Source organism: Balearica regulorum, chromosome 1 (genome assembly GCF_011004875.1).
Source record: "Balearica regulorum gibbericeps isolate bBalReg1 chromosome 1, bBalReg1.pri, whole genome shotgun sequence".
Lineage (NCBI taxonomy): Eukaryota > Metazoa > Chordata > Aves > Gruiformes > Gruidae > Balearica > Balearica regulorum.
In genome coordinates, this window is record NC_046184.1 from 139,555,431 (window position 1) to 139,569,811 (window position 14,381).

The 14,381-nt window shown below is 37.0% G+C and overlaps 1 protein-coding gene across 1 annotated transcript in view; it reads left to right on the plus strand.

Annotated features, from left to right (window-relative positions):
* The window catches only part of PUDP (pseudouridine 5'-phosphatase), a 74,666-nt gene that overhangs the window by 14,390 nt on the left and 45,895 nt on the right, over positions 1–14,381 (plus strand). Inside the window, exon 2 of the mRNA XM_075736303.1 lies at positions 12,137–12,355. Coding sequence (XP_075592418.1) covers positions 12,137–12,355 — 219 coding nt within the window. The remainder of the gene's footprint in view (positions 1–12,136; positions 12,356–14,381) is intronic.

A 14,381-nucleotide genomic window follows, 5' to 3' on the forward strand; every position in this document is an offset into this window, starting at 1 on the left:
GTTTTTATTTTTAGTACATTAATCATACGAAAGAATGAAATGACGAACTTAAGTTTCTTGCACTCTTTGAGTCTCTGAACACATATTTTTTATTTCATTTAGTAGTATCCAGAGTGGTGTTTCTCATATCTCTAAGCTGTCACACTCAAAACAGTCATAACATTTCCATTATGCCTGAACCACTCTCTAGCAAAGTAAGATTCAGCCTCTCCCCTTTGAGATAGCTGAAGATATAACCTTAATAGTTACTGTCGGAGAGTCATCTTCCAGCTTTCTATTTCTCCTGTAGTCCTCATGTGAATTGGATTCACTGATGTGTTAGTGGGATTCTCTGTCTCAACCTTTTTGTAATTACTGTATTCTTCCAGGATTGTAGTGTAGATAAGTTTTATGTCTTTTTATAAAATGTCCCTAGTACTGTTTTGTTATTTTTCCTCTGTTTTAAATAAAAGATAGTAGAGTTTAGTTTAATGGAGTTTGATTTTTGAAGCCCTTATGCTAGTTTAGAATTGTCATAATGTGCTAAAATAATACAAGGTCAGTTTGATCCAAGCACAGGACTAAGAGGTGAATCTGTTCTCAGTAACCTCTCTGCCAGGAAATGTCACATTTAGAAAAGTTTCAAAAGCTAAAATATTTCACTTGAAAGTTGGCACTGGGTCCTGTACATCCACCTTTAGATACTTGATGTGTGCCAAATTTTTAAGTGGTCTCTATAGCACTTCTACTAAAATAAAATAATTTTCATGTGCAGTGAAGAGATTGATGCTTTTTTCTCCAGGAGGAAGTCCCTGGGGTGGTTTCAAACTGAGGTGGTTTGAAACCTTTTCACAGGTATTTTGCATTGAATGTTTAATTTTGAAATGTCTCCTCTACATCTTACAGGAACTGTAGTTGATCCTTGTATTTGCGTTTGTTTTTCAGGCTTCCTAATCAGTCTGCATCTGCCATGTGAAGTAGAGACTTTGTATGATATAGAGTTCTTGGGCAGATCATGCAACCTTGTACAACAGTTTTCACAACAGAAGCCTAGCTCAAAATATGCTGATAAGATTTTCCAGTTAATAAAGGCAAACTTATTATCTATTTTTAATGTGATTGTATATACTAGTATTACTAGGTAGACTACATCATCTGTGCAGAGAGGCCAAAGATTTTCAGCAAAATTTCAAATATGTACTGGGAGGAAAGCTATACAGCTGTTTAGCAGAATGGAGAATTAGTGTGTAAATACTCATGAGGAAAATAAAACAACTGTTATTGCATACTGAACTCTGTAAGTGGCAATTTATTGGGGGATATTAATACAAAGATCTAGTACCAATACAGTCCGACTGCAGTCGAGTAGCAGACTGGCTTAATTTCCTGGGAATAAAGAAAATTCATTTTGCCAGACGAGGTGTCCTCAGCACACAGCATCTGCTAGTCAGGTGCTGGAGTGCAAATGATGTTTGAGCTCAGAAACACAAAAGCATCATGTGTTGTATTGGGCTTTCAGCAACCTGATCTAGTGGAAGATGTCCCTGCCCATGGCAGAGGGGTTGGAACTGGGTGATCTTTCAAGGTCCCTTCCAGCCCAAACCATTCTGTGATGTAGGTACCTCTATCTCTCAGTGGGTTCAGTGGTCCTTAGATAAAAGCTTCTATGGCCAAATGTAAGTGTTTTACCATGCCAATTATAAGCAAGCTGATTATAGTCTAAACCAAATTACAGTCTTCCAGTATTTCTGTGATTCTACCCATGGTGTTAGAAAACACCAAAGAGATGTGTACCATCAGTTGTGATAGCCCACGATCTTTGAGTGGTCCCACTTTGGGCTGCAGGCTGTATTTGACCTAGGAGTTGTTTACGACCTGCCTCCGGCTTACTGCTGAGTGTGGAGGTAGGAGAGCTCTTTCTGTCACCATGTGAGGTTTTTCAGCGCTCTGTGAGAATAGCCCTCTGCTGTGATCCTCAGCCCTGTGTGGGAGTGAGGGCTGTGGGCATGCGACTTCAGAGAAGCCTGTGGCTTGCTCTGACAGATGCACCCCTCCTGCTTTTCCATTAACACAGCAGAAAATTACAAATCAACCACTTTATGCTATAGATATTTGCAGCCATCAAGGCCTGTTGAGCTCTTCCTCCATAGCAGCTGGCTGTGCGGCGGTGATCTCCTGTTGAGTAGGGACGCCTCTCAAGGTTACTGCTCGGGGCTGAGAGATCCCTTACCTGACACCAAACATTGATGGGTTGGTAAGTGACATTTTTTGCATGCGTGTAACATTTAAGATACATATAGTAAGTTTAAGTGATAATCTTTGTATCCCATACTAACTTTAAACATAGTTAATAGTACAGTATTGACCACCAATCCATCTGTATTTGTTAAATATTTTACATATCTAGACTTACTGATTAGAACTCAGTAAACTAACTACTAGCTCAGATTTGAGTGATTTCTGAGTCTTCTCCTGTGACAGTCACCTGGGTAGAAGTCCACACTTATCATGTGGTGTTGGAAGTCCCTTAAATTGGTATCTATGCCATAGTTTTGAGGTTTCATCTACAAACAGTGATTACAGCTCATGAAATGTAATTTTCAGTTTGCTGTATCACACTTGCCGCATGAATCTCAAAGGTCTGATTTTTTTTTTTTGTATTTTAGTTTCTAGTTGGGATTTAGGAGTTCTAGGTATACAACTGTTAAAGAGATACTGTGATCAGGTAGTGCAGTATTTGTGACGCTTTCATCTTGACTGTAGGTGGTCAGCCACTCTCTTGGAAAATCAAGTTCATTGATGATGTTTGGTTTTCTCCTCTTAGTGTTACCACCACAGAGAAATTACTCCATCAGCAGATTGACTTCAAAAATTTCAGACGCTCTTGAGTGGACGGAAGATAGTAGCTTTATTAATCTGTAGTTCTTTACACTTCCTTTGTGGTAGTATCTTTGACACATTGCTGCAATTAAATTTAGAACATTGTCCAAGCCCACACTGGAAAAATAATGTTTGGTTTTTTTTCCTATTAAAGTCACTCTGTCTTTTGAAATGTTTCCACTGTTTAGGAAGCTGAGGTTTTGGACAGTATTACAGAAAATGATTTAGAAACATGTAACACTGAAAGTCAAGCAACTTGAATTAGCAGCTTGCCTAAGTCTTTATATATATAGTCTCCTGGGCAAGCAAAAGCTTTCTGAGAATAGAGAAATCAATATTAGAAGAGAACTGTGGCATGCTGAAGAGAATTTTCTCTTTGGTCTCATTTTGTTGGGTATTTCTTGAGAGAGAAATAAAGTTTTCTGACTCGTTTTTTCCCCCCTCTCTTGACTATTGTTTTTTCCATTGCTACTGTTTTAGGTTGTGGGTTAAGCAGAACAGCTCAGGAATGTCTGTTCAGGGAGGTTGTTTCTTACAGCTTTTCCTGGAGAAAATATATCTTAATTAAGAAGATATATTTGGTTATTCTGGTGACTTTGATAACATAGTGACTCATTTGGTTTCATCTACCTTGTGTGGCACTTTTATCCAAGTGCCTTGGAACATCTTATTTCAAAACAACTTTTTAAACCCTGTTTTGCGTTTTCTCAGGTCAGCAAACTGCTGTTATGTGTTGTCAGCAATGTATCAAGAGGAAGAGATACCTCTTTGGTGAAAGGCTAACTGCCTTGTGAACATGCTATAAGCTGTTTTTCCCGGAGCTACTACTTGCTCCTGTGGATGAGAACAGTCCTTGTATAATACTGTTGCCTTGTTGTAGTAGCCCATATGCTAATGACAGTGTAACTGTTACCTGACTTGGGCCTTGTCATACACATTTTAAGAAGCTGTGTCTCTAGTAGCCGTAGGTTTTGGCCCAACAAGAGAGATTGTGTAGGCACCATATCAGCTGCTGTTTGCATAGTTCTATTTTGAACGGTTAAGGGCCTGCGTGAATGTCTAAGAAAGCACATCAGGCAGTTTCTATCAATCAATAGTTTTTCTGTATTTAAACTAATGAGATTCTGTCACATAGTTGATGTTTAATAAGTAGTTTTAGAATGTTTTTAATTAAGTCATATATATTGCCTGCTATTTCGAAGTAGGGTTCCTTCATGCTGTGGAGTGGAAATGCAGACTTCTCTTCAGGTTCTCTCTTTACTGTTTCATATTGGTGGTGGAATATTTGTTTACAGCTCCACATCAGAAGGGTGTTGGCATGGTTCTTTCACTTCCCTGTGGCATCAAAAAGAAGGATAAGGTGTAAATACAAGATAGTGTTGAGGATATGTCTGCTGTGTGAATGTAAACTAAAAGCCTTTTGAATTTGTTCAGAAGCCTCTTCCCTTCCCCATAGAAGTAAAATGTTTCTTTGCATATAAAATGAGAATTTGGCTTCCTCTGTAGCTACCATTGAAGAACTGTCCCAGTAATATAAGCCCAGAGGGGCAAATATGTGATACTCGTTTGGAAACAGTTCTATGCAGCTATTATTTTTAGAGCAACAAACTTTCTTTTTAAGCCTGTTAGCAATAACTTGAATTCACATTAGGATGTCTCATATCAGAGAAGGGCAAACAGGCTGACAGCAGTCTGAGTGAGTTAGCCAGTGGCAGTGTGTTTCTCTGGACTTAGTGAAGTAATCACCGTGTAGCATATTTGGATATCTTGGAGTGTACTTATATTAATATTCTAGTACAACAGAAAAAAAGAACTAGATTTGCAAAAATTAAAGCTCCATAACAGACTTCTACCTTTTCCCTACTAAAATGAATAATGGATCATTTCAGTGAATTTTTCTAAGTGCTAATCCAAAATATAATGATTTGCACATCGTTACTCAATTAAATTGGAAGCAATAATTTTAATTTTCAGCAATTATAGTCATTTTTTCTTTATCTTTGGAAGCTATGGTTTATCAATCACATAAAAAGGTTTACTGAGTACCTTGCTCTTTATAAGTAGCTTAGGATTTTGAAGTCACCATTATTTGGTGTTTGCTATTTATTTTAAGAGGCTTTACTTTCCTTTAACTTCCAAGTAACAATAAAATGAACTTAAATGGTACTGGTTATGAGAGTAGATCAGTCGAAAGGTACAAGATACGAATACTGCAGCAGAGTTTCCTTTGACTGGTTTGATGGGCCATACTGTGTTTAAGTTCAGCCTGCTTGACTGGGTACATCAGCACCACATGCCTTGAAATTTAGGCATGGCTCAGATATTTTGGTTGAGCATGCATAAAAGCAGTGCTTATTTCCTCCTGTGACAGCTACTGAAGTGGTTGTCTCTGTGAGGTGATAAATTTAGATTTCATTTTTCTTCATAAGCAGGTTCATTTGGAAGGAATAGAGGGAATACTACGGCAAATAATAGAGCATTCCTGTTCCTCATCCCCTCATGAGGCCCTCTTTGCTAAGGGGTTTGAACTGACATCCCTTTAATGAGCCCCTAAGTCAACAGGCTCCAGGTTGATTTGTATTCACTGGCTAGCACTCATCTGAGTTTTATTCTTTAAAAGGCAGCTTTTACCATTAAAATACAACACTACATATACATATATGCTTTATATATACACAAGCATGTTAATGGTTTACATGTATGTATGTGTATACTTCTGTATATAACACAATTAATAAAAAAATCTCATGGGATGTTCGAGAAGTAAACTCAGGCCCTGAGGGTAGATTCTAAGGCTGAGTCTCATTTTCTGGACCAGTGCTGTAACACTGAGGCTATTGTGCAAAAAGTAATTTCTGTTGCCTGCCTTCCTCATCCCCACTCTTGCTAAGCTGCTGTAAGTGATTTTGAGGTCAGCTGTTAAACTGCTGTTTTTTCTCCTCTTAGCCATCGTGGGTAGCCATAGTCATGCATTTTTAAACTAGCTTTCACAGTAATGAAAGTGTGAATGGAAGGATGTCGGGAGGGAACTGCAAGACTGCCCTTTGGCCAAAAATTGCAAGATAGTTGTCTACTAAAGATCATTTATTTTAAAAAAAGAAACCCTCAAATTCTCCTTTCCTTTTTTTTCTGATTGTTTTGCTAATTCAGGAGCCTTCAGCTCTAATTCTTCAGAGAGTCTGGGTGGTTTAAACTAATTTTTGCAATTTCAGACTTGTTCCACTGACAGTTGTATAGTTGCTAGTCTTTTGCATTGCTTATACTGGTTTTGTCTGTCTTGTTTGACTGCTGATATCTTAAGGAGAGAGTCTCAGATTCCCACTGAAATAAATGGTAAGAATAGAAAAAGAATGGGGAATGAATTATGCACCATGCTTTATTTAGTGGCATAGTCTATTGCTCCCTCAGTGACCAGTTTTTATAATGCTGTTGTATTTTTATGTTTCAGTAGTTTGTCATAATGTATTATTTCTTCCTTCTTTTTTTTTTTTTTTTTTTTTTTTTTGAGATGGAGCTGTAATTGATAAACTGTGGATAGTAATGTCTGGAATTATTCTTTGGGTTGAGAGGATGTTCCTTGTTCCATTCTAAATTTGCTGTTCAGAGGCCATTGATTTCCCACGCTTTTCTTTTCCTGCTTACCAAAACCACCAGCAGGACCTTGCAAGTTTGTGTATAGTTATGTGGGTTTTATTTTGGCAGTGGTGTTTCCTAACTCTGTGATAGTTCGCATACCGTTTGGAAATGTGGTGAATGTACCACTGTTTGATATTCACATCCTCAGTTACGTGGATATTTCAAGAATTGGTTCACTTGTGTAATCGATCAAGCTAATAGCGTGTATTGCCTGTGGGGAGAGGGATTCTAAAGCGGCAAGTTTGATGACAGATCTCTTTAGAGCACAAAGCCTTACTGAGAGACATCCATTCCCTGGCTTTCATGCAGTGCTGCAGCATTTGTTATACTCCTGAGTCTCACAGATTTGACACAACTGGTCAGAGAGCGTATCAGCCTGTCTTTTGTCTGCTGGAGAGGGAGGGAAGGGAACCGTGAGTTTATGATTTTGCCAGTGTTGAAGTAGGTGGGCGTGAGGACCATTGACTGTTTTCTGCATGGGATATTCAAGATTTGATGTAGGTAGTCTTTCTGATGGGAAATCTGTCACTATTTTGGCTTTGCCTTTACTGTGTTTAAATCCTGTGTTCCTTAACACTGTTCAGTTGATGTAGTGGGAGAATAAACACAGGAAGACCTGTGTTACCTTCAAATCCAGAAATGAGAGAAAATGTCAATGTCATTACTATTATTATAACTCCCTGAGTAGAAAAAACTCTAATACTCTCTGGAATGTTAATTGCCCCCCACCATTTCAACAATTGCATAGATTTGTTTGCAAGTTAATGCTTTATACTGTGCTAAATGTCACCAAATGAGTTGCAAAAAGCAAAGCAAAAATTTCTGCTTCTATAATTGTGTTCTGGTTTATATTGTATTTATCTCTTGTACCCCAAATGAGCATTTCAGTAATTCATATGGCTTCTTACACTGTTGCATACCCTAAAAAGATTAAAGGAATATTGTGAAAGACACACAAAAGCAAAAGCAAAAATCATAGTCATCTGTGTGTTCATTCAGTATTGATGGTGACAAAATCTAATGAGGTTTTCTCAATCTTGGGCCAAAATCTTGGTAAAAATTACTAATTGTGTTTGAATTTGGCTAAATTGAATACTGAAGGTGGTTCTCTTTTACATATGGACAGAAATCTGCCTCACAAATATGGACACAAGAAACCTATTGCTTTAATTAAAGTTCTTCCCACATCAAAATAAAAATCTCTGTCCCACATCAAAATAAAAATCTTGTAGAGTTTAGGTGTCAAGGATCTGATTTTGACTTACTGGCGTATATTGAATGTACACAATTAAAATTCTCTTTAGACTCCTAGCAGAAGGATAAATCAAAGGTGTATTTCATCTGGGAAGCTTGATGCAAAAATGGGATGGTTTATTCAAAGAACTCAGCTATGGCTAAGATGAGCTTTTGTGCCTACTAACCTCATCTCCTTGATAAACTAGAGATTATTTTAGAATTACAAAAATAGAATTTTAATAAATTCAGAAGGTGTATATCCTTCTGAAAAAACTAAGTTCCATATTCATCCATGAAGTCATAATCTTCTGTCTTAAGCTGTCTTCATGTGTAAGCGGTTGATAGAGCTGCGGTTTAGATACTGCACTGATGCTTGCTACACCCCTATCCTACGTAGATCTGCACTTCTAATTCTGACTCTGCAGTGATTTGAGCAGATCATACACTCCAGTTATGCACTGTGATCTGATGCCAAGTGACCTGTAGGTTCTTCTGAATGTGTGTCAGCATAGTTTTGTGCCAGAACACAAATAGAGTAATCCAGTGTCTCTGTAATTTTTGTCAGTTTATTTGTATTTATTGTGACTGGCTTTTACACACTGTAAACAGCACCAGTGGAATTTACTATGTTTTTATGTAGAAAAAGTGTTGCTATAAAAAATGACCAGAAGATGATATGTGGCTAGGGAATGAATATCACTCATTCCCAGTGAAATGTAGCAAGTGGATGGACAGTATGTCATGGTAATAATGTCCATGTAAAAGATATATCAAGGGACAAGAGCTAGAAAGATGAAGAGTATTTTGAAAGGCAGAACAGAGTGAAGCTGAGGTTATACGTTTACTGCAAATTGCAGGAGCTAAGAAGTCTTGCTTTTCCTTTGCCCTCTCAGAACGGGCCACTGCCATGTGTGTCCTGCTATGTTCTCAGCTTGTATTCCTGACGGGAGCTAGCAGCTGGGACTGGATTCACTTGCTTAAATGTATGTGTTTATTACCATTTGGGATGCTGTAGGGCATCCGACTGCTCATGCAGTAAGGTGCAAGTCTCGCCCATATTACTTTTTTAATGTCAGCTCTGTGCGGATGTCTATATACTAGGGTGTGTAAGATACCAGTAGGTACCTGTATTTAGGAAGTTGAATTGAACTTCTAGTTCTTCTTGCTTTTTTTGTTTAGTTGATGTGTTATATTCATGTGTGCACATTAGATTTAACTTCTTACTGTATTGTGGATTTATAGTAGTTTGAAATTATGATTCTTTGCTATACTTACTCTGACCAATCAATTGTGCTATGGTTTATTTCTTGTCACAATGGTGAAAAAGCTAGCCTACCTCGTATTTGTTGAGCGCTTTTTTGAGATTCTTCCATTTCAATGGGAATATGAAATCTTGAAGTTGTATTGTTATTTAGTATTTGTTTACTGCTGTCTAATTACAAGGAAGACATACAGATTTTCCTTTGTCTTCAATCAAAAGGAACATATGTCCTTATCTAAGTGTATGTAGGAAGTGCAGCTTTTTCAGCAATGGTCTCCTCAGATTCTGATTTTGCTCTGTGTGTGTGTGTGTGCGCGCGCATGTGCTCATGTGTGTGTAATTTTCCCCCCCAGATTTCAGTTTTTATTCACATGCTGTAGTGAAACATGTCTGTTCGAGCAAGTAAAATGTCCTCATCTATGCTCTTATCCAATCATGAGAATTAAAATCATGTTGTTTCTCAAGAATTACAAATATGTAGAATCTTACAAGAGGTCATGAATCTTGAGATGATAATTTCATTGCCACCAAGTTAATGTCCACAGTCCAAATGGTGTGACTTCAGGCAGAGTGAAAGTGATGTCTTTGAAAGAAAAGTTGGAGGTTTTGTAAGCCAATTCTTTTAACGGACAATTAATGAGGAGAGGAAAGGAAAGAAGGCTTTCTGACATCCTGCTTGTTTAAGCATTTATGTTGCTTTAAATACTTGAGTAATATGTGAGACTAACTCACATTTAATTTAAATGTAGGCAGTGATCAGTTGTGGTGTGTTGACCAGTTTGAGGGGTTTTTTGTTTGTTTTGTGTTTTCTTTTATTTCTTCAGCACTGATAAAACTAAGTTCTAACACAATATGAATAGGATAACAATTAATTATTTTAATAGATTTGACCCAAACATGTTTGTGAATGCTCTTGAATAGGCAAACTGCAACATTGCATAACAGATTATTTTTAGGTGTGCAATCTGGACATCATTATTAAGCATTTCTTTAAGAAGAAAAATGAAAATTCTGTTCACAAGTCTGGTATGTGATATTTAAAATGCTATTAAATAGCATTAAATAGGAGGCTATTAAATTGAGTATCTTTAGCTATACAGTTGAGTCTTTCAATTTCACATAGATTAACATATAATTATCATAGAGACCTGTAGGAAAACTTTCATGTTCTACAATTACACTTTTTGATTCTTTGTTTTGTTTTATTTCTGCTTAGTTTGCTATGTTTTACTGAATAGGATGAGAATTTTTCAGTTGCAATTTTAAACTTAGGGTAAGAATTTTATGTCCTTCACCTAGTGAGCCTAAGAGATAGAAGAAAATTCAGTGTATCAGGTAAAAGGAAAGAGAGAACTGTGAAATTTTAACACTGTATTCTTAATTCACCTTAGTTCACAGAGAGTACCATCTGGCAATATCAAGCAAACTGGGGAATTTTTTAATTGCTTTTTTGTTGTTGTTTTTTTCTTTCATGATATTAGCCAGCTTAACACTTTTCAAAGTCCAGTTGTTTGTGTTTCTACTGTGATACCTTTCTTGTGTGTTTTCTGGGTCTCCAGGATTACTTTAAACTGTTTTCCATAAGTGTCATTGTTTGCAAAGAGTAGTACAGGTGCTATTTTTTTTTTTCTTCCAGTTTTAAGCTAAAGTTTTTGTGAGCCATTTGCTGCCCTGTTAAGCAGTCCAGGCGAGAACCTTGAGTCTTTAGCTGATCTTCTGGCTCAACATCCCTTCTAATTACTGAAGGGAAACATGGAGAAGGGCACTCCGGCAGGTGGCAGGACATCTTCTGCACTGCTGTGTGTTCACATGATGGTAGGTGTGATGATGGGAAACGGCCCCTATGTTTCTCATCATCTGCTGATCTCAGGATAAGCAGACTACTGTGGTTACGCGGCAAGCATTTGTCAGACTGCAGGGAAGATCTTCGCATATATTGTAGTCATGGGCTCTGCTCTTCTTTCTTCAGTCTGTTGTCTTCGTAGTATCTATGTTAAAGCTTGAAGTTTAAACTTTGTTGCATACGTCTTACAGATTCAGAAAGTGAGGCAATGTCTGCATGAATAATTTCACTATGTTAATATCCCTATGAAAAATATTTTTACATGGCAAAGGACATGTTGATAAGTGAAGTCCCTAATTTCTCTAAATAAATCTTGTAACAGCAACTACTTTCTTGCCTTGCTTTTACCTTTCATTGCTAAAGTGATAATGATAAATATACCTTTAGAGATACAGAAGGCAAAGACATGCGTGAGAAGGAAATTAAAGCACAGTTAATAGCAGTAGCTGGTGTTTCAAAGGAGACTACTTAAAAAGATAAACAGACTGGTAGAAAAGCCACTGTTCAAGATCTTTGCTGAAATGGAGCCAAGAGTTGAAAGGACCTTTCTTCCCTGTTTTAGTGTTAAATTAAATAATATTGACCTTCTTTTTCAAAGATTTTTTCTGGGGGGAAAGACAGGAAGGATTGTTTGTTTGTATTTAAAAAAAAAAAAGTTTGAAAACTTAAAAGGCCTTTAATATAGAAGCTGATAGTCTCACTGGCAAAATTCAGCCTGAAATTTACTCTTGCTGAAACCCCCTGGAAATACAAGTAGGTGTGTTCTGCTTGAGTAATCACATGTAAATGTAGAGGTGCCAGCAGCACTGTAATAATGACTGTAGTGTCTTTGAAGGCACTCTGAAGCTTCCGTTCAAAGACACTCTTAAATAATTAAATCTTTTTTTTTTTTTCCAATTTACATGGAATATGTAATGACATCCCCCAAGTATTAGATTTCCTTCCCTTCTTTTCTTTCTCATGTAAAAAATAAATAGAGTATTTTAATTAAGACACTGCTTGCTAACCTGTATAGTAAAGAAAGGTGATGAAAGAGCAGGTCCAGATAGTTCTTTCTTGTGACTTTCAGTAACCTTTTTCTTAACACAAAAGTGTCAGCTTGAAAAACCTAGGTACCTCTGAGGTGATCTTAGAAGTCTGGCTTCCTCTCTGCAAATAATGGGAGGCAATTTTGTCCACTTTGATATGCCCTCTGGCTCCTGACAGTTCACTCTGTGACCATTTATGTGGTCTCCTTCTAAGATTGGCTGCTCAGCTGGCTGTACATGGTTTTAATATTGCTATTATTATTTTTTTGGCAGATACCGAGCATCTCTATACAGTAGTGTTCGAAGAGATCTGTGGGCGTTTTGGGAAGACCTATACTTGGGATGTGAAAGCCTTAGTCATGGGTAAAAAAGCCTTAGAAGGGGCACAGATTATTCGAGATGTTCTAGATCTTCCAATAACTAAAGAAGAGTTATTACATGAAAGTAAAATGAAGCAGGAGAAGATATTCCCTACTGCTGAATTGCTGCCAGGTACGTTTCTCTTCAGTATTTATAAACTGTTTATGGAATTACTTAAATGCTAACAAAGGTAGAAGTTTTTAATCTGCCTTCCATAAAACAATTTCTCTTACAGATTCAGTTTCATCGCTCTTACTTTAGCAAGTTTTACTCAAATCTACCTGTTATTTACCTGCTAAAGAGATATTTTACCTGTTACAGGGTACTGAAAACTTTTGTTTACGTGGAGAACAGCTTTTTTCTATATGTTTTAAAAGAACAAAAAAGACTAGTTAAATGTACATAAATTCTGTTTTGTAAACCAGACATTCTTTATAATTGTTGTTGGCAGCTGTGTAACTCAGCAAGTTAGTTTTCTATGGCTGTGAGTGTAGTCCGACTTTGTTAAGCACAAATACACTTTCAAATGTGCACGCAAATATATGAGCCCGTGGGTTCTTTCAGCTGGGATTCATCTCGCTTAACCTGAACATTGAAACTTAAGCATGGTGTCTGAGCCAGCTGTGTGTCAGTGGAGAGGGAGGGTTTCTCAGGTTATTCTAAGACAGGTACATTTCATCACCTTCTGAAGATACATGTCTTTTACCAGTGATTGTGCAGGAAGCCCAGATGAGTAGCTTAAACCGGGTACCTCAAGATAAGCTAGAGGATGAATCTTACCAGTGGTGTGAACTCATACTTTTGTATTCCATTACGCTTACATCTGAAACGCTTAGAGAAAAATTCTCAGCCATGCAAGACAAGCAATACCTAAAGCTAGGATTGCTGTTAACTTTCTGTAAAATGTTAAACTTCCTTGAGCAAATATCAATAATTTATGAAGAAAAAAATAAAAAAGGAGAAGAGGGGGAGGAATAAAAAAAAGTATTAAAAGTGAAATAACTACATGTCATTATAACAAGTCTAACTGTTGTAATTTTTTTCTTTGAATGTGTGCTTGTTTGTTCTGACAATCTCTACAGTGTACTAACGATATTTTAATTTTTAGATTTTTTTATACCTAGTTTCATAATGCATTAAAAGGATGAAAGTTAAAAATATGTGATATATTAGGAATAAATAACAAGCATCAAAAATAAAAGGTATAATTTCTTTTAGGCATCTTAAAAACTTGAGTATTTTGTGCAGCCAACCTATTTAGTAATCCCTCTGATGTCTTTTATATGCAAAATTTTTCAAATTGCATCTTTCTTACTTACAGATCCACCTAAAACTGTAAGCCTAGTTAAACTCTCCAGGAAAAGAAGAAGAATGGAGGGATGTGTTTTTCATTTTTCATGTCAAACTTCTGTGACTAACTTTGCAGCTGTATCTTCTGCAAGACGAACAAAAAAACCCTAGTCTGGGCTTAGAAAATGCCAGATGGACAGACTGGGTAAAATGTTAGGAGGCACAGAGGAGACTTGCTGCAATGTAACAGCACAGGTAATAGATGCCATTAAGTGGATATTCTATACCTGCTGAGGATAGTGGTAATGTGGCTGAGCTGGCTTGAATAGAGTTGCAGAGAGGTATTGGAACAGATAAGGCAAAGGAAACAGGAAGTTTTGCGCTGTTCCTGCCTTCAAAAAGTGAATTCTGGGCTCGCTGAAGCTGAGCTATTATAGATGAAACAAGCAAAATTCTTACTGGGACAAGCAAGTAAACATTTTTATCATTGCCAGAACTGTTCAACTGATTATCTTTTCAGTTCAACTAAATACATGTGATAACTTTCTTCACGCTATTTTCTAAAGCAGAATTGACGTGAACTTAAATACTCATTGGTCATTGTAGGGAGCAAAGGCAGCCTTCATCACTGAAGTAATGGAACCTGTGCTTTGCTTGGTAACAGCATGAGAGACACAAACTGAATTGTCATGAATTTTGAGAAAACCAGGTCAATGTCAGCTAATAAACTAGAAAGAAGTGGCTCCAGCTCCTTACTATTTAGTTCATTTAAGGACTGACCTGTTCTTCAGTCAGATAACTAGATTTTTTTAATCTGATACTTTTCTTCTCTCCTTTTGTATCTTTTGAGGATATTTATTAATGTAAT